Genomic DNA, 19,531 nt, shown 5'->3' with positions numbered 1-19,531 from the left:
GAATCAGCCCCATAATGAATGATGCATTTCCCTGATTTTCATGGATTTTACCACTTTACCATTTTTTTTTCTGGAATGTTTTTCTTGGGCAGATTACAGTTCCATCTGGCGTGGATAGATTCCAACATCCATGCTCTTTCTCATTTGTCATATTTCCAAGTGGGGAAAAAATCTTGAATTGGAATTTTAAGATTTGCCAATTGAAAAAAATCTTTAAAAATCGGAATAAAAAAAAAATTTGCAACTAAAAACTGAACAAGTTTCTACAAACGTCAATGGGATGTGTATTTTCAAAACTCACATTCAAGTTGACATTTTTCCCATGCAAAAAATGGATCAGTTTTATTCTCGATCTTTCAATATTTAGAAAAACTTGAAGTGGAAAATGTGTAAATCGGCATCCTAGGGGCATATTTATTAAAAATTGAATTCATCTCATTTTTTTTAAATTAAAACGAACTCAACCTACCATGAATTTAAATAATCAGCTCGATAAAGTTGGGTTAGGAAAAGCCTTAACAAAGCCGAGCGAAAATACGAATATACGAATACGAATCGCTCAATCTTTCCGGGTTAGATGCCCAAATTGTTCGAACTGTTAGAGTTATCACCTAAAAACCCTGAATTTTTCTAATTATCGTACAAAATCCAGCGCAGATCACAATATCTTCAAATTGTACAAGGGACATCTGCCATTGACTTCTACAGGACCTCGACAGGTTTGAGATGGCATATTTTTGGATTCACATTTTTATCAGCTTTGGTGTATAATAAATCTCTAACAATTCCCACAAAAAATTTGAGTTTTTACCCTAAAAACCTCAACCAGAAAAAAAAAAATCAAGGTATTTTTGGATTCACACTTTTATCAGCTTTGGTGTAAAATAAATCTCTAACAATTCCCACAAAAAATTTGAGTTTTAACCCTAAAAACCTCAACCAGAAAAAAAAATCAAGGTATTTTTGGATTCACACTTTTATCAGCTTTGGTGTAAAATAAATCTCTAACAATTCCCACAAAAATTTGAGTTTTTCCCTTAAAAACCTCAACCAAAATATAAAAATCAAGGTTTAATTAATGGGCCCCCTAGTGTTACATTTTTTCATCGCTTTAGATCTTGATTGGAGATTTCAAGATTAAGAACATATTAATACAGATACATGTGTTCGGTTTTATATTACGGAAGTGCTGTAGATTCATCCAATGTACATTTTTTTTTTTACAATACATGGATAATACAGATTAGAGAACAACATCTATAAATAAAAATAGATTTCTTAAATATTAGCCACAAACATTACAACCAGAGTAAAGCAGGTCCCTGTTTCTTACTGTAGAGGTGGTGGGTAACTGACAACATTTATATGAGTATAATAACTGAAGCCACTCACTATGGTTAGGGCATAAACTAGGGGCTAAGATTGTATTAAGAGCTAGCGCTCCAAGAGTTAGGATCTGATTTTAGTTATATAGAGGCCGAGGGAATGGCAAGAGCTTATGGGGCAAATTCACTAAGCGCCGAAGCGCCTAACGCTAGCGTCAATTCGCTAGCATTGGGCATTTTCGTTACTTCGCAAATTCACTAACGAACGCTGGCGTAAATTCGCTAGTGTTACTTCGCACCCTTACGCCTGGCGAATTTTCGCTACGGACGTAACTACGCAAATTCACTAACGCTTTTACGCTAGACTTCCTTCGCCACCTCAGACCAGGCGAAGCGCAATAGAGTAGATAGGGATTGCTTCCAAAAAAGTTCAAATTTTTTCTAAGTCCCAAAAAACGCTGGCGTTTTTTCTATATTATGGGTGATAGGCTGAAAAAGATCGAAATTTTTTTGGGGCTCCCCTCCTTCCCCCCTACATTTCCTGACTCATGGCAACTTAACTATACAGTGGGCACATGTGTAGGGCAAAATAAAAATGTTATTTGATGTTTTGAAGGTTTCCCAGGCATTTGTAGTGATTCTACGTATGCCTCCATTGAAATTTGAATTTGGCGCCGTATGCAAATTAACCATCGCTAGCGTAACTTCGCTTCGCTTAGTGAATCAACGCTAGCGCAACTTCACAACCTTACGCTACCCCTGTGCGCAACTTCGGATTTTAGTGAATTTGCGGAGCGCTGGCGAAAATACACCTGGTGAAGTGTGGCGAAGTTGTGCCTGGTGCAACTACGAATCTTAGTGAATTTGCCCCTATGTTTTCTAATAGATTCAGTTTTAGATATTGTAGAGGATCCTAGATTTTGCAATGGATGTGTAGAAGGACCCTCTTCACTTCTTGGTTCCTTAGACTATATATGAGGGGATTAAGCATCGGAATTACTACTGTGTAGAAGACAGACAGCACTTTATCTTGTTTATCGACATTACTGAAAGGTAGCCTTAAGTAAATGAACAAGGCTGTCCAGTAGAAGACACAAACACAAATAAAGTGAGAAGAACAAGTGCTAAATGCCTTGCTTCTTCCTGCAGCAGACTTTATCCTTAGGATGGAAGAAACAATCAACGTGTAAGAAACAAGAATTGTCGTCAGTGACCCCATGCCGAAACAGCAGAAAAACACAATGGTCACCAGTTCACAAGGAAACGTTTTGGAACAGGAGATCTTCAGCAAGGGAGGGACATCACAATAAAAATGGTCTATTTGGTTGAATCTGCAAAACCTTAGACTGAAAATACAACCTGTTTGTGCTGATGACTGAGAGAATCCAAAAGCAGAGGCAGCAAAACATAGCCCAGCGCACTTCTTCTTTGTCATGATTAAGGGATAGTGTAGAGGGTGACATATCGCAACATATCTATCATATGACATGGAAGAGAGAAGAAGAGACTCAGTGACAGCCAAGGCTGCGAAGAAGAAGAACTGAAGAGCGCAACCAGTGAATGAAATATGTTTTATTCTGGACACAAGGTCAGTCAACATTTTAGGGGTAATGACTGAGGAGTAGCAGAGGTCCACCATGGAGAGAGAAGCAAGGAAGTAGTACATGGGAGAGTGAAGATGAGGAGTGTTATAAACCATGACCACCATGCCGCTGTTCCCCAGGATTGTTATCAAATAAACCAGTAGAAACAATGCAAAGAGGACAGAACCTTCTGTAGGATTATCTGCCAGCCCAGTAAATATGAATTCTGTTACTTTGGTTTCATTAAGAACTTCCATGGAGACCTGTTTATGAAAAAGAAACCTATAATTACTGGTTACATGCTGTGATTAAATATTGTAAAGAAAAAATATTCGAAAGGATGCTAAAATGAAAAACTGAAAAAGGGATACTTTTTTTTAAAAAATACGTCTTTCTGGTTTTATGATACAGGCGTGAGAGAGATCCCTTATCCAGAAACCCCTTATCTGGAAAGGAGAAGGCCATCTCCCATAGACTCCATTTTAATCAAATAATTCACTGTAAGAAGAAAATAGTACCTTGTAATTGACCCTAACTAAGATATAATGAATCCTTTTTGGAGGCAAAACAATCCTGTTGGGTTTATCTAATTAATTGTTTTTTTTTTTAGTTTTTCCAAATTATGGAAATATTCCTTATCCATAAAACCCCAGGTCCTGATCATTCTGGATCCCAGATCCCATACCTCTATATCAGTGATCCCCAACCCATTGGATGTTGCTCTCAGTGGCCTTAAAGCAGGTGCTTATTTTTGAATTTCAGGCTTGGAGGCAAGTTTTGGTTGTATAAAAACCAAGTGTACGGCCAAAACGATCCTCCTGGTTTTTCAAGTTGGCAGAGATGTGTGAAATCAAAAAGTTCCATCATTTATGCCAAAAGATTTACATTTAGACTGCACTTCCACCATGTTTTGGTTCATTAGTCAACCCACTATCTACCACGGGCAACAAGTTATGTGACCCCCATACTCACCTAAAGGGCTTTGAAACAGATCGAGTCTTCTAAATACATTGGTCTACCAGACCATTGTTCTGTTTCTTACTGATCGTAATGTTTTTTTTTGGTTTTTAGCAGCTGCTTTGTTGTCATGCGACATCTGTTCAGTATTTCACGTGTCTCGTCATACAATTTAACACCACCGTAGACATAATAAAATCCTGCCAATAAAAAGATGAATGTGCTAGTAGGTAAACCTACGGATATTAAGTGTAAATGAGATAAAAAGTGTTATTTTATGCATGTAACTGTAATATGAGCCTGTATGTATATAGATATATGATATTATGAGCAGCTGGAACGATTCTTCTTTGCTTATTTATTGCTAACATTCTCTAGAGGAAGACTTCAAGGAAATCTCTGTAGATTCCAATGATTATCTTGTTTCAAATCCCATGGAGAAATGACCTACCATCTAATTGGCTTGTTATTTTCACAGTGCCCTTGTTTGGATTTAACCCATGTTACACCTTCAGGCTGCCTTCTGTTTTGAAGCTTTAATAAACAAACTTTAATGTGACAGTAGCGCCGTTCAGAACTGAGGGCATCACTAAGCACCATCTCTACGGCCAATTCTAGTCTTGAAAGTGATTCTGTCATGGTTTTTATTACTAAATTACAATGTGTACAGTGCAAGTAACATTTGATTATTTAAAATTCTATTCTTGAACCAATAAATGTGTCGTTTGAGTGGTAATATTAGTGTGTAGGCAGCCATTTGTGCTTTCAGAAAGAGCCCAATGGAACTACTTTGAGACAGTCTACGGATTCTCTTACTCATTGTTGCTGGAGAAGTGACCACCAAAAGGCATCAAAGTCAATTTTTTACACGGGCAACAATTTGTCTCATTAAAGTCAATGGGAGTTTTTTCTTGTGGCAACTTTTTTTGTCTCTGCAACATTTTTGTCTAAATGCATTAAAGGAGAAGTAAAGCTTAATTAAATAAAGGACAGAAGTTGTACATAATGTTTTGTGCTTCTGTACCAGCCCAAGGTAACCACAGCCCTTTAGCAGTAAAGATCTGTGTCCAAAGATGCCCCAGTAGCTCCCCATCACAATATACAGTACACATAGAATAGAAATGTCACAATATAAGGCTGATTAGTAATTAATACACATAATTACTACATGGCAGCACAGAAACCAGTGCAATTAGCATCAGAATTTAATAATCAGCAAACCTGTAGCATCAGCTTATATTACAGCCATGGAAGCTCATTTTCTGCTGGATAATTAGTGACGAGCCCTAAGCTTAGCTTCTCAACAGCCAATCAGAGCCCACTGAGCATGTGAGTGTCACAGACACTTTCCAAGATGGTGACCCCCTGTGACAAGTTTGAAGTCCTGGATCATTGCTGCTATTGACAAGCTCAAACTTTAGCCTCGTGCAATAAGTTCACTATATAAAATAGGACATTTTTAGCCTCATTAATTTTTAGGGTTTAGTTGTCCTTTAAAGTCAATGAGCATTTTTTCTTATGGTGACTTATGTCTCTGCATAATTTTTTCTGCAGCAAACTTTTGTAGCAGTAGCTAAATGTATAATTTTGCCACCAATCCATGGCTGGCGAAAAAACTATTCACCTTCATATTTGCCCCTTAAAGGGCTACTAACATGAAAATGACAGTTTCAAGTTAGGTTGTTCAAAGTGTCATATTTTAAGTGCACCATAGAGTGGCCTATATCCTAAATTTTCCAACAGATCAACTCGCCAACCAAATGGACTTATTCTGTAGGTGTATGGCCTCCTTTTGTTTGGCTCAACAGCTGTGGTTCCTCTTCACCGTCTAATCTGTTGATCGGCAGATGATATATTCAAGCTGGATGATTGGCTGAAACAGCTTCTCAAACTGGCATATATGCCCAGGTGTTCAGGTAGTAGGGCTGAAATAATAGCAGATATGGCCAATGTATGGCCAGCTTTAGTTTAAATGCCCGGATCCAGTGTTGTCTCCATCCTCTAGTTTCCATTACACCATCTTTCCTCCACAACCCTTTTATAAAGCAGTAAACTGAATCAAACATGGACAACTTTAAACATGTAATTATCAATACGTTTTGGTTAGATATATATTTATTTATACCATTTGAACAATAGCCACATAACAATTTCAGCAATATTCTTTACTAAATGAGAACATGACTTCATTAAAAACCAATCATAAAAAAAATTAAATGAGATTATTATATTTAAGGGTCAAAATATTGCACTACCATTTTGTAGATTGTTACATAGTTAATTTGGGTTGAACTATATATATATATATATATATATATATATATATATATATATATAGTTCAACCCAAATTAACTATGTAACAATCTACAAAATGGTAGTGCAATATTTTATACTATATATTATATATACACACACACACACACACACACTTAGGGGCTGATTTATCTAAAAAATCAAAATTTATCATGTACTGTCTCTTTAAAAAATTCGACTTCGACCATTTGCCATCTAAAACCTGCCGAATTGCTGTTTTAGCCTATGGGGGACCTCCTAGAACTTATTTGGAGAAATCAAATACGATGTTACTTCGATTCGTACAATTCGAATTTTGAAGCTGTGGGAGTTCCCATTACTTCAAAATTCGACCCTTGATAAATCTGCCCCTTATAGAGCTAACTCTAGTGGGCTTATTTATCAAAATAGAATTTGCAAGGTTTTAGAGTTTTTTTCTACTTCGAATAAAGCCACAAAAAAACTCAAATGTTTACTTATTTATGAAAAAAATCTGAATATAAAAAATTCAATTGAAATTGAATACGATCTTTGAAAAAAAAAAAACTGGAATACCTCAAATTTATGAGTTAACAAACTCAAAAGACTCAAATTTGTCCGTTTACAAGTTAAAAAAGAAACACTCAAAAACCTTGAATTAAAAAAATGGCCTGGATTTTGCCTAGGACAACCCCCATTGACTTCTACATGAACTCACAAGCTTTTAGATCTGAGGCATTTGAGATTTTGAAAATATAAATTAAATTTGTTTGCAAAATAATTCCAAATGTGGGAAAAAATCCAATTTGAACCTTGATAAATCACCCCCCCCAGATTGTGAGATCACAATAGATTGTCCAAGAAATCATCCAAGCCCCTCTTGAAGGCATTAATAGAATCAGCATCACAACATCAACAACAGTACATTCCCCAACCTCAGTGTCCTCACTGTGATGAACCCCCCTATGCTATTTCAAGTGGAAATTCAGTTTTTTTATTCAGAAAAAATAAAAACCCCAAGTCATGTCATGAACGAAACTTAAAACTATAGTTTCTTAAACAGATGATGTGAGATTTAGGGGTTATTTACCAAATTTATCTCAGTATTTCTAATATATAACTCTGAGCAACTCAGAATTCCCGAATGGACCTTATTTATGAAGAAAAAAGCCCGAAAAAATAGGGTCGGGCAAAACTCCGAAAACATTGGAGCTTTCCCTGAAAACTCCAAATAGATTTTTTCAGTGTTTTTTACGCTGAATCTCTGAAATTATCATATATTGGTATGGACATCAGCCAAGAAACTGAGACTTTAAAGATTGACCTATAAAGGACCTCGAGAGCTTTTAAATGCCAGGGTTTCAGATTCAGAGTTTTTAGACCATCGGACTTTAATAAATCTCCAATAATTCGTTGTTTTTTTTTGCTCCAAAAACTACGAATTAGTCAAGGTTTGGATATTCGGACCTTGATAAATAACTCGCTTAGACTATTCTAAATATTTCTTTATTTCTGATGGTTGTTAGAAGGGCTTTTATCACCTCATGGTTCCTTAGACTATATATAAGGGGATTCATCATTGGAATGACCACTGTGTAGAAGAGAGAGGCCACCTTGTCTTGTTTATCAAAACTACTGGAAGGAGAGCGCAGGTAGATAAACAGTGTTGTCCCATAGAAGATACAGACACATGTAAGGTGAGAAGAACAAGTGCTAAATGCTTTCCTCCTGCCAGTAGTAGAGTTCATCCTCAAGATGGATGAGGCTATTAATAAATAAGATGTAACAATTATCATCATGGAAGCCATGCCAAAAGAGCAAAAGAAGAACATGCTTAACAAGTCACAAGAAAAAGTGTCTGAACAGGAGAGCTTTAGTAAAGGTGGACCCTCACAATAAAAATGGTCTATATGGTTCCATCCACAATACCTCAGGCTGAATATACAAACAGTCTGTAGAGACGACTGAGAGAATCCAATAGACGAGGCAATGAGGATTAGCCCAATGCATCTTTTCTCTGTCATGATTAAAGTATAGTAGAGGGGGTGACATATGGCCATGTATCGATCATACGACATGCACGAGAGAAGAATAGACTCCGTTGCAACCAAAGCCGCAAAGAAGAAGAACTGAAGAGCACAACCAATAAATGATATTGATTTTATTCTGGAAACAAGGTCCGCCAGCATTTTAGGGGTAATGACAGAGGAGTAGCAGAGGTCCACCATGGAGAGAAAACCAAGGAAGTAGTACATGGGAGTGTGGAGATGAGGAGTGATACAGACCAGAGCCACCATGCCGCTGTTCCCCACAATTGTTATCACATACACAAGCAGAAAAAATGTGAAAAAGGAGACGCCTTCTATTTGATTATTTGCCAGCCCTTTAAAAATAAAACCTCTCACTCTGGTTTCATTTGAAACTTCCATGGAGATCATCATTTCATTAACCTTGAAAAAAACCCAATGTGGTTATGTTATTGTTGGAAACAAAAGAAGAGACACAAAATTATAGAATGTACAGTCTGGGTGCTGTGTAGCAGGTCTCATTTCAGTCCTCCAGCTACATTGTCTTCTGGTTGGTCCTTCTCTTTGGTCAGTCAGGATTGAGATTATTTCCTAGCAGATACTTTTCTTTCAGACCATAGATTTAGGGCTCTTGTTGTGGCTTGTGCATAAGACCACTTGCACCCAGAGCTTACAATTTAAGGATAATCAAGTTTGGCAAATGCTTTTGTATTAACACAACTGACCCTAAGATATGTGGGAGATTGATGCTACAGGGCTGATACAAAGTCTGCCTCTTTCTTTATTTTTATTGCCAACATTGACTGGGAAGAAACTCAAGGGAACCCTCTGTAGATCCCTACTGATGATAAAAGTGGACTAATTATCTTTTGACTAATAACAAGGTTGAACCTTTATTAATTGTGTTTGTTTTCTTCCTTTAAGGAGCTTTTTTTTCTCTTCTTCTCATAAATGGAAACCACACCTGCAATTTCAGGTCCTAAACAGGTCATAAATAGTGGTCGGTGACTTACAACTATGTTGAGGTCATATAGAAGTCAGTAGCAGATGTCCCTGAAGATGTTTCTTGACATCATGAGCTGCGCTGGTTTTTGTCAGATAATCGGATCAATTCAAGTTGTCGTGGCGACAATTCAATAAAGTTGAGTTTTCTTTGAACAAGTTGCACAATTTGAATTGACTCATGATTTTGTCGCAAAGTTTTTTTGCATCAACATTTTCATGAAGAATTATTGGTAAATTAAAGGGATTCGAGTTTGGGTGTTCAAGTTTTAATAAATACCCCATTTAAGTATCCAAAGTATCTGTTGATCATATCCCTACAGAGGGAAGTACATGGTTTTTGATCAGAAACAATTAAGAAGATCCACGTGATTTTGTGGACCTAGAGCAATGAATGGGAAATGATTATGATTTGCTTGGTGCGCTGGTGTAGCTGCAAGTGCAATTGATGGTGCACCTGATTCTTTAGGCACAAGTGCATTGCAGGAGCCCTGGAGCTGCTGCCTGGCCAGAAGGTTCCCCTTCTCAAAAATTCAAGCTGCGTCTGATCCAGAAAGGAAAGCAGGAAGAACTGAGCAGCACTAAGCACAACTATATGGAAGCAATGTTGGACTGGCCCACAGGGATAACAGTAAAATTCCGGGGGGGGGCAGGTGTCATTGGGCCTCTTGATTCTAAACATTTGGCCTATTTTATGGTCATTCCTTATTTCTTTATGGGAATAAAGATGCTTAATAATGGAACAATAGAGTATAGTATGACTAGGAGAATAAAGAGGTTGTGAGAAGAAATAAAAGTGGTTTTAGGTGCAACTCAGTGCAGGGAAAAGGCAAGTTGCCCACTGAGCTAGCGCACACAAATATCCCGAATAGAACACAGGATTCCATTGATGCTGTACCCCCGCAGACTAATTATTTTGCAGCATCTTAATAGCAAAGAGTAGAAAGAGAGTAGAAAGAGAGAAGAGTAAGTGCCCAGATTGTAGCGACTGAGATCCCTACCAAACATGCATCTCCTTCATTCTCAAAGTTAAAGGCTGGAACTATCAGGAACGAAGAAGATCTGCTCTTAATGGCTGTGTTTGAGTATTTAACAATAGCGACTGGGCTACAGACATCTCCTTGAAACTAGACATTTTGTATTGGCGCTTTTGGAAAACGGGGATTTCAAAATCAATTTTATATTCACACAGGGCCGCCATCAGGGGGGCACAGGGGGTACGAGTGTACCGGACCCAGGCCCGACAGTACTGAACTTTTGAAAGTGCCGGGCCCCCCTTGACAGCGCCGAAGCCGTGCCGCCTCCTTCCAAAGTCCTGAATGGGGAAGTGCCAGAGAAGCTGAAGTCTCGAATGCGGAAGTGGCGAAAAGCTGAACCGCTGAAGTGGCGAAAAGACCCGAAGTCATGAAAACAGCCGAATAGCTTAAACCCAATAGCTCATTGCAATACTTTGATAAAGAACTGTATAAAAATATAACACAAAGAACTGTTCTACTGTTGAGCCCAATGTCGTATGTTGAGCCCAATATAGTGTAAAAAGACAACTTTATGACGTATAATTGTGTATAACAAAGCTTTGTATCATAGTATACAAGGCAGTTTTATAATCTATAATTCTGTATAATGAAGCGTTGTGCAAGAGAAATCATGGGAAGGAATAAACTCGATGACATAATACCTGTTCTTTATTCTGGATATTCTTATATGTATTATCTAATATGCTTAGGATTTCTGTAGCCCTTATCAGACTCTTCTTTATTATAGATAGGGGCACAATACGCTATTCAGCTACCAGTTAACTAAGATAAGATCTTTGCTTCGGATGTGCTTGTTGGGAGTCAGGCCAAATCCTGATGAGCGCATGGGAAGCAAGATCTGTTATTAATCAAATCATTGACTAAATCACTAAATGAGCTTATTATGAGTTATTGACTAAGCCTCTAAATGAGCTTAGTGATTTAGAGCATATATAAACTGGGGGGCACCATTTGGTCAGTTGAGATTCACTTGTGGGGTTAACGCGTGCAGCCACAGGACCTTTTTTGGGACCATTTGAGGGACTTCACTCTGCGGGAGGTTCGGTATCTCCCAGTCTGGATTGCAGAGAGGAGAGCTTTGCTCTTTTACTCACTCGGTGATGTACTTCTTTTTCATTCTATGTATGTAATACAACCTTTGCTTATACCTAGCTGGTGTGTTTCAATTATTTCCGAGAGACTCTCAGAACCACAATTAAAACAGTATCAATTTTGAATTGATTAGAATGTATTTTATTTTTTAATATGTACAACCATTATATAGGAAAGAGAAAATGCAATGGGAATTTAATACAGGAGAACAATACATTGGGGGTCTACTAGATGTCTGACTGTCACATGGAACCAGTTGTGTATAGCTCGAATAATGACCATATCAGTATAATAGTCATGAATTCAGTCCTCCTGAAAGGTAGACACAAAAGGCATTGATAGGTGGACTGGCAAGTCCAAATTATGGACCAATTGTCAGGGCAGGTGGTAGGCAGGTCAAAGGCCAAATAATAGACTTGAGTTCTGGACTGGCACAGGCTAGGAATTCCTAGATAAAAGTCAAACCAAGGAATAGGAATGAAGACATGAACAGGGGTCCCCAACCCTTTTTATCCATGAGCCACATTGAAATGTAAAAAGAGTTGGGGAGCAACACAAGCATGAAAATAGTTCCTAGTGGTGCCAAATAAGGGCTGTGATTGGCTATTGGTAGCTCCTATATACAGGAGGTTCTGTTTGGCAGTACAACTGATTTTTATGCACCAAAACTTGCCTCCAGGAACTCAAAAATAATCACCTGCTTTGATGCCTCTAAGAATTGTTTAGAGGCTGGAGGAGAGTTTAAACTAAGGGTGCGGATGAGTTAGTGCATTACAGGGAAGCTTGTGTAGAAAGGGATGTAGCATTAGAATGGGTTCAAGGAGTATAAGTGGGCACATAGTATATCTGCTAAGGAGATCCTACTGCTAGAAACTCAACTCTACCCAATGAATAATGTAAATTTCAGAGGGAAGTAGAAACTTCCTCCGTTTGTTTGCAAATGCATGGAGCTTGGCAGGCAAAATTGGAGAGGTGGAGTTAATTACATGCACAGAAATAATGATGTAACTGGTTGTTACTGAGGCCTGGTGGGGTTATACATGTGCGCCCTCTGCCCCCAAGCTGCAACCCCCCTCCAGTCCCCCATTCCGGCTGCAACCCACCCTCTGCCCCCCATACCCGCCTGCGCATGTGTGTTAGCTCTGGTCTCTAACTCTGGTCCTTAGCTCTGGTCCCTAGCTCTGGTCTTTAGCTCTGGTCCTTAGCTCTGGTCTTTAAGCTATGGGGGTCTACTAGATGTCTGACTGTCACATGGAACCAGTTGTGTATAGCTCGAATAATGACCATAATCAGTATAATAGTGATTAATTCAGTCCTCCTGAAAGGTAGACATAAAAGCCATTGATAGGTGGACTGGCAAGTCCAAATTATGGACCAATTGTCAGGGCAGGTGGTAGGCAGGTCAAAGGCCAAATAATAGACTTGAGTTCTGGACTGGCACAGGCTAGGAATTCCTAGATAAAAGTCAAACCAAGGAATAGGATTGAAGACATGAACAGGGTCCCCAACCCTTTTTATCCATGAGCCACATTGAAATGTAAAAAGAGTTGGGGAGCAACACAAGCATGAAAATAGTTCCTAGTGGTGCCAAATAAGGGCTGTGATTGGCTATTGGCCATACCCGCCTGAGCATGTGTGTTAGCTCTGGTCTTTAACTCTGGTCCTTAGCTCTGGTCCCTAGCTCTGGTCTTTAGCTCTGGTCCTTAGCTCTGGTCTTTAAGCTATGGTCTTTAAGCTCTGGTATTTAAGCTCTGGTCCTTAGCGCTCGTCAATTGCTCTGGTCCTTAGCTCTGGTCTTTATCTCTGGACTTTAGCTCTGGTCCCTAGCTCTGGTCTTTATCTCTCTCTTTAACCAGAGCTAAGGACCAGAGCTAGGGACCAGAGCTAAGGACCAGAGCTAAAGACAACAGCTAGGGACCAGAGCTAAAGATTAAAGCTAGGGATCAGAGCTAAAAACCAGAGCTAGAGACCAGAGCTAAAGACCTGAGTTAAAGACCAAAGCTAAGGACCAGAGCTAAAGACCAGTGCTAGGGGCCAGAGCTAAGAACCAGAGCTAAAGACCAGACCTAGGGACCAGAGCTAAAGACCAGAGCTAAGGACCAGAACTAGTGACCAGAACTGAAGACCAGAGTTAGGGACCAGAGCTAAAGACCAGAGCTAAGGACCAGGGCTAAGGGCCAGAGATAAGGACCAGAGCTACAGACCAGAACTAGGGACCTGAGCTAAAGATCAGAACTAGGGACCTGAACTAAGGACCAGAGCTAAAGACCAAAGCTAGGGACCAGACCCGGGGACCAGAGCTAAGGGTCAGAGTTAAGGACCCAAGCTAAGGACCAGAGCTAGGGCCAGAGCTAAGGACCAGAGCTAAAGACCAGAGCTAGGGGCCAGAGCTAAAGACCAGAGCTAAGGACCAGAGCTAGGGACCAGAGCTATGGACCTGAACTATGGACCTGAACTAAGGACCTGAGCTAAAGACCAGAGCTAAAGACAACAGCTAGGGACCAGAGCTAGGGGCCAGACCTAGGGACCAGAGCTAAAGATTAAAGCTAGGGATCAGAGCTAAAAACCAGAGCTAGTGACCAGGGCTAAAGACCAGAGTTAAAGACCAGAGCTAAGGACCAGAGCTATGGACCAGTGCTAGGGGCCAGAGCTAAGAACCAGAGCTAAAGACCAGACCTAGGGACCAGTGCTAAAGACCAGAGCTAAGGACCAGAACTAGGGACCAGAGCTGAAGACCAGAGCTAGGGATCAGAGCTAAAGAACAGAGCTAAAGATCAGAGCTAAGGACCAGGGCGAAGGGCCAGAGCTAAAGACCAGAAATAGGGACCTGAGCTAAAGACCAGAACTAGGAAGCTGAACTAAGGATCAGAGCTAAAGACTAAAACTATGAACCAGCGCTAAGGACCAGAGCTAGGGGCCAGAGCTAAGGACCAGCGCTAAAGACCAGAGCTAGGGACTAGAGCTAAGTACCAGAGCAAAGGACCAGAGCTAAAGACCAGAGCTAGGGACCAGAGTTAAAGACCAGAGTTAAAGACAGAGCCAAGGACCAGAGCTAAGGACCAGAGCTAAAGACCAGTGCTAGGGGCCGGAGCTAAGAACAAGAGCTAAGGACCAGAGCTAGGGACTAGAGCTGAAGACCAGAGCTAGGGACCAGAGCTAAAGACCAGAGCTAAAGACCAGAGCTAAGGACCAGGGCTAAGGACCAGAGCTGAAGACCAGAACTAGGGACCTGAGCGAAAGACCAAAGACCAGAGCTAGGGAACAGACCTAAGGACCTGGTACTTAGCCTCTGGTCTTTAGCTCTGGTCCCTAGCTCTGGCCTGTAGCTCTGGTCCTTAGCACTGATCCCTTGCTGTGGTCCCTAGCTCTGGTCCTTAGCTCTAGCCCTTAGCTCTGGTCTTTAGCTCTGGTCCCTAGCTCTGGTCTTTAGCTCTCTCTTTTACCAGAGCTAAGGACCAGAGCTAGAGACCAGAGCAAGGAACATAGCTAAAGATTAAAGCTAGGGATCAGAGCTAAAGACCAATGCTAGGGACCAGAGCTATAGAACGGAGCTAGGGACCAGAGCTAAAGACCAGAGTTAAAGACCAGCGCTAAGGACCAGAGCAAGGGACAGAGCCAGGGACCAGAGCTAAGGGCCAGAGCTAGGGACCAGAGCTAAGGACCAGAGCTAAAGACCAGAGCTAAGGACCGGAGCTATGGACCAGAGCTAAAGATAGTACTAGGGATCAGAGCTAAAGATTAAAGCTATGGACCAGAGCTAAAGGTCAGAGCTAGGGACCAGAGCTAAAGATCAGAGCTAAGGACCAGAGCTATGGACCAGAGCTAGGGACCAGAGCTAAAGACCAGAGATAAATACCAGAGCTAAGGACCAGAGATAAAGACCAGAACTAGGGACCTTAGTTAAAGACCAGAACTAGGGACCTTAGTTAAAGACCAGAGCTAAAGACCAAAGCTAGGGACCAGAGCTAAGGACCAGAGCTAGGGGTCAGAGCTAGGAACCAGAGCTAAAGACCAGAGCTAGGGACCAGAGCTAAGGACCAGAGCTAAGGGCCAGAACCAGGGACCAGAGCTAAGGGCCAGAGCTAAGGACCAGACCTAGGTATCAGAGCTAAGGGCCAGAGCTAAAGACCAGAGCTAAGGACCAGAGTTAGGGACCAGAGCTTTGGACCTGAACTAAGGACCTGAGCTAAATACCAGAGCTAGGGACCAGAGCTAAGGGCCAGAGCTAAGGACCAGAGCTAGGGGCCAGAGCTAGGGATCAATAGCTAATGACCAGAGCTAAAGGCCAGAGCTAGGGACCAGAGCTAAGGCCAGAGCTAGGGACCAGAGCTAAGGACCAGGGATAAGGACCAGAGCTAAAGACCAGAACTAGGGACCTGAGCTAAAGATCAGAACTAGGGACCTGAACTAAGGACCAGAGCTAAAGACCAAAGTTAGGGGCCAGACCCGGGGACCAGAGCAAAGGGTCAGAGTTAAGGACCCGAGCTAAGGACCAGAGCTAGGGCCAGAGCTAAGGACCAGAGCTAAGGACCAGAGCTAGGGCCAGAGCTAGGGACCAGAGCTAAGGCCAGAGCTAGGGACCAGAGCTAAGGACCAGGGATAATGACCAGAGCTAAAGACCAGAACTAGGGACCTGAGCTAAAGATCAGAACTAGGGACCTGAACTAAGGACCAGAGCTAAAGACCAAAGCTAGGGGCCAGACCCGGGGACCAGAGCAAAGGGTCAGAGTTAAGGACCCGAGCTAAGGACCAGAGCTAGGGCCAGAGCCAAGGACCAGAGCTAAGGACCAGAGCTAGGGCCAGAGCTAGGGACCAGAGCTAAGGGACAGAGTTAAGAACCAGAGATAGGGATCAGAGCTAAGGACCAGAGCTAAAGACCAGAGCTAAGGACCAGAGCTAGGGACTGGAGCTATGGACCAGAGCTAAGGGCCAGAGTTAGGGACCAGAGCTAAAGAACAGAGCTAGCGACCATAGGTAAGGACTAGAGCTAGGGACCAGAGCTAGGGACCAGAGCTAAAGACCAGAGCTAGGGACCAGATCTAAGGACCTGGTACTTTAGCTCTGGTCCCTAGCTCTGGCCCCTAGCTCCGTTCCTTAGCACTGATCCCTTGCTGTGGTCCCTAACTGTGGTCCTCAGCTCTAACCCCTGGCTCTGGTTTTAGCTCTGATCCCTATCTCTGGCCTCTAGTTCTGGTCTTAGCTCTGGTCCTTAGATTCTGATGAACCCACACATTACTAATTTTTGAGAAAGGGCCTAATGGTTACTGCCATGCTGGACATATACTAAAATGTGAAGGAAGAAACGTGTATTTTCACAAAAGGAGGTTCTGGTCCATTAATATTATTTTGCCGTATATTTATACTTTGCCCTCCTATGGATCAGCTGGAAAATATGCAGCTTCCACTGCTTCCACCTTACTATAGATTTTGTAAAATGTATTTAATTTTTTTACATATTATACTTTGATTTTTTAATAATAATAAATGTAATGACATTATATTATATAATTCTACCATTTGTTCTTCTGTTTGTGATATGTATATGTTATAGTGTAATTCTACTCAATGTACTTGTATTACATAATATTACATTTACTGCATGAGGAGCAAAGGTTAAAGATTCTTTGTTCTGCCGTCAACATTTGAAATCCCTTTGGAAATGTTACTGAAATCTCTACAGTGTTCATTAGTTTGTGTTACTGTTTATTTGTATTGAACATTAAATCTATGAATAAAATGTAATTGGCAACAAAGCAATGAAATTACATCATCTCCAATAAACAAGTCGTTATTTTGCCTTCATTGTGTCTCTAAAGTGTCATTAATGGGAGTCCCAGTGCGGGAATCACACAGAGCATTGTGATGTCACTCAGTCTTACCATTACACCTAGACTTTCTATTATACCAATGAATGGACATGAGAAACACAATGACCTGTAACAATAAACTGGAACCCAAAGTCATGGCCTCTTGTATTAAATAAAGGAACAATCATAAATATAAACATAATAATAATAGTCATTATTTTAAAAGAGAAATATGTTACAAGTCCAATACTAAAATGCTCATTTAAATTATACTATTACTACATTACTGCCACTAACACAGAATATTAATTATAAAACCCAGTCAATAAACTGCCCCATAATTCCTCTCCTTTTTCAGTTGCCCTGACTCCCACTGACACCCAATAAAAGGGAAATGTTTATTGTGATAGAATTAAAATGTTCATTATTAATATTATTACATATTTTTAGTGATGAGCTAATCTGCAGAAAAATTTGATATATTTTTGTGCACAATACATTGAAATCAAAGGGCATTTTTCCTAGATATTTTTTTCATTTTTTTCATACATTAAAGTTACGGGGTGGTTTTTGGAAAACCATTTTTCTTGGGCGTTTTTGTTGCTGTGAAAATTTTCAAAGCAAAATTTTGCCTTGTGAAAAAAATTTGCAGATAAAATATGGAAATATCCAGGCGTAATCACGACATATTTCCAGTAGTTATTCGTATTATTGTTTAATGCTCAGCAACATATCAAATCATTTACCTATTATTTCATTATTTTTTCACTCAAATTAAAATAAAGTTAGCATGTATTATTTTGAAAAATTTATGAAAATTAAAATTTTGGTGAATTTTCCCCCTTTTTTCCAAATGGTGATTATTTCTAAATATGTATTTTTGAATTTGGATCTGGGTAGTTTCACCAAAATATGGCCATACAACCCTAAGGTTGAGAAAAGCAATTTTTTTTTATTTACCAAATTTGTTTATTGAAATAGTCTGGAATATTTTTTCATGGCAGGCAAAGTTTCCAACTGTGTCTCTCTATGGAAGAACTTTTTTTAAAAAAAATGTGTTATTCTTGTGTCACTAAATTGAACAAAAAAACGACTTTCTTGTAAGGGCAAATCATTAATTATATTATCTATATATATATAGATATAAAAAACGAATATAAACATCACAGTTTTGGCCTTTTGATCAATATTAAAATTTGTGTAGTTTTGGAGGTCTCTCAACAACGACTAAACCTACATTTTAAAAAAACACAAATGTCTACTAATTTATTAGGAGATCCAAAAATGAAAAGCACAAATGAATAAAATGCAGAACAAATCTGAATAAGAATACAAAAACCGTAACCCCTCATTTACTTTGAATTTCTCATGTGTTTTCAAATTAATTGGTTTCTAAAACCTTCCAGTAACGAAATATTTAAAAATTTCCTAAAGACAACTTCAAGTGACTTCTACATGACCTTGGTGGCTTTTACATTTAGGGGCCCATTTATTAAACTTTAATTTTGTTCTGGTCAAGCTTTTTATGTATATTCTTTATTTTCAGTTTTTGAAATAAACAAAAAGTGTTCTGGTCAAGGTTTTTAGGGGGAAAACTCAAATCTTTTGTGAAAACCCCCCTGAATTTTTAGACATTTATCATACCCCAAAGCTGCCAAAAATCTGAATCCAAAAATACACCATCTCAAACTTGTCGTGGTCATGTGGAAGTCAATGGCCCTGAAGTTGTAATCTGAAAAAGTCAAATTTCCACATATCAATTGTACAATAGGACATCTCCCATAGACCCAATTTTAATCAAATAATTCAGATTTTAAAAAATAATTTCTGTTTTTTGACCCATAGTCCAGTTATTTGGTCAACTGTAAGCAAAGCAATATATGGGAGATCTCATATGCTGATCAGGGAAAGTGATGTTTAGGCACATTGATATTGTGAGCTCCACACTTTAGTGTTGTAAGGCAATGATTGTCAGCTCTGTGCTCAAGTCTATGTTCCCCTATTATTATTGTAAGGTATCAGCCCAGTGGTCAGTTTAAGAAAGATTGGGAAAGGCAATGCCCGGGCTATCTGATCAGTTTTTAAATGTTATGTTCTATGCCCAAATGAAAAATGTCCCTTTTAGATTGTAAGCTCTTCATTTCAGGCACTTCTGCAAAAAAAAACAAAAAAACCCAACTCTGTACCTGCTCTTGCATTCCAATAACTTTTTAGGGTAACGTTCTTTTGCAATGAACAGGTTCCCCTGTACTCTAGTGTTACATAGCTTTGATATTGCCCTTATATTGTCTATTCTGCACTTATTTTTTTACATTTTTAAACAAAAACGTTCTTTGTCTATTCTATATTAATCACAATTTTAAAATAAAATGAAATCGCTTTTCCATCACTTTATATTGCCAGTCTTGGGCCCGATTCAGTTCTGTACA

General features: G+C 39.7%; 2 protein-coding genes across 2 annotated transcripts; both read right to left on the bottom strand.

The window, feature by feature from the left end:
* Nucleotides 1–2,238: 2,238 nt before the first annotated feature.
* Nucleotides 2,239–3,180, bottom strand: LOC108710509 (olfactory receptor 1020). Its single transcript, XM_018251644.2, has one exon. The coding sequence runs from the start codon at nt 3,163–3,165 to the stop codon at nt 2,239–2,241; it is 927 nt and encodes a 308-aa protein (XP_018107133.1). The 5' UTR covers nt 3,166–3,180.
* Nucleotides 3,181–6,378: 3,198 nt separating this feature from the next.
* LOC108710508 (olfactory receptor 1020) lies at nt 6,379–8,575 on the bottom strand (the record flags this gene model as incomplete). Its single annotated transcript, XM_018251643.2, has 2 exons — nt 7,679–8,575; nt 6,379–6,402 (listed from the first exon to the last, which is right to left on the bottom strand). Coding segments are annotated over exons 1-2 (921 nt in total), but the record flags the coding sequence as incomplete, so codon positions are not given.
* Nucleotides 8,576–19,531: the final 10,956 nt, after the last annotated feature.

Source organism: Xenopus laevis, chromosome 3L, assembly GCF_017654675.1.
Source record: "Xenopus laevis strain J_2021 chromosome 3L, Xenopus_laevis_v10.1, whole genome shotgun sequence".
Taxonomy (NCBI): Eukaryota; Metazoa; Chordata; class Amphibia; order Anura; family Pipidae; genus Xenopus; species Xenopus laevis.
Note: the sequence above shows the minus strand (reverse complement) of the source record. Positions and strands in the feature narration are given on the sequence as shown.